This window comes from Buceros rhinoceros, unplaced genomic scaffold (genome assembly GCF_000710305.1).
Source record: "Buceros rhinoceros silvestris isolate BGI_N320 unplaced genomic scaffold, ASM71030v1 scaffold28267, whole genome shotgun sequence".
NCBI lineage: Eukaryota > Metazoa > Chordata > Aves > Bucerotiformes > Bucerotidae > Buceros > Buceros rhinoceros.
In genome coordinates, this window is record NW_010424375.1 from 6,459 (window position 1) to 6,927 (window position 469).

Here is a 469-nt window from a genome sequence, read left to right on the forward strand (position 1 = left end):
GGCTGACGGAGCAGGAGGCACGCCACTTCTTCCGGCAGGTCGTGTCGGCTGTCTACTATTGCCACAAGGTGGGTCGGCACTGCGCTTCCCACTGCCTTTCCAGGGGGAGAGCACAGGGATCGGCTCCTGGGTGCTTGGCAGGGCTGGCACTGAGGCAGAGGTGCAGCAGCTGGGGCTGGGTAGGGATCCAGCACCTGACAGGGAAGCTGGGACGTGCGGGAAGCTTGAGGGTGGGGTATCTCAGAGGTGAGGGTTGCTCCAAGCCCGTTGGCCTTTCCTGCCCCTTATCTGAAGGGTGCGGCAGCCCTGGAGCAGTGCTCAAATTTGGGAAGACCTTGCCTTGGCTTGCTGCTGCTGTGCTGTGGGGTGACTAACCCTGCCAGGGAGTTATCGGCTCCATCCCACCTGCCTGGAGGGAGACGCCCGGGGCTGTCTGCTGGGGCCGAAAGCTGAGGCCTGGGTCACCCAT

At 63.8% G+C, this 469-nt stretch overlaps 1 protein-coding gene across 1 annotated transcript in view; it reads left to right on the forward strand.

Moving 5' to 3' along the window:
- NUAK2 (NUAK family, SNF1-like kinase, 2) overlaps window positions 1-469 on the forward strand; it is a gene marked incomplete at its 5' end in the record, with an annotated part of 6,385 nt that overhangs the window by 1,742 nt on the left and 4,174 nt on the right. The window contains one exon of the mRNA XM_010140783.1: window positions 1-68. Within this exon, the coding sequence (XP_010139085.1) occupies window positions 1-68 (68 nt within the window). The remainder of the gene's footprint in view (window positions 69-469) is intronic.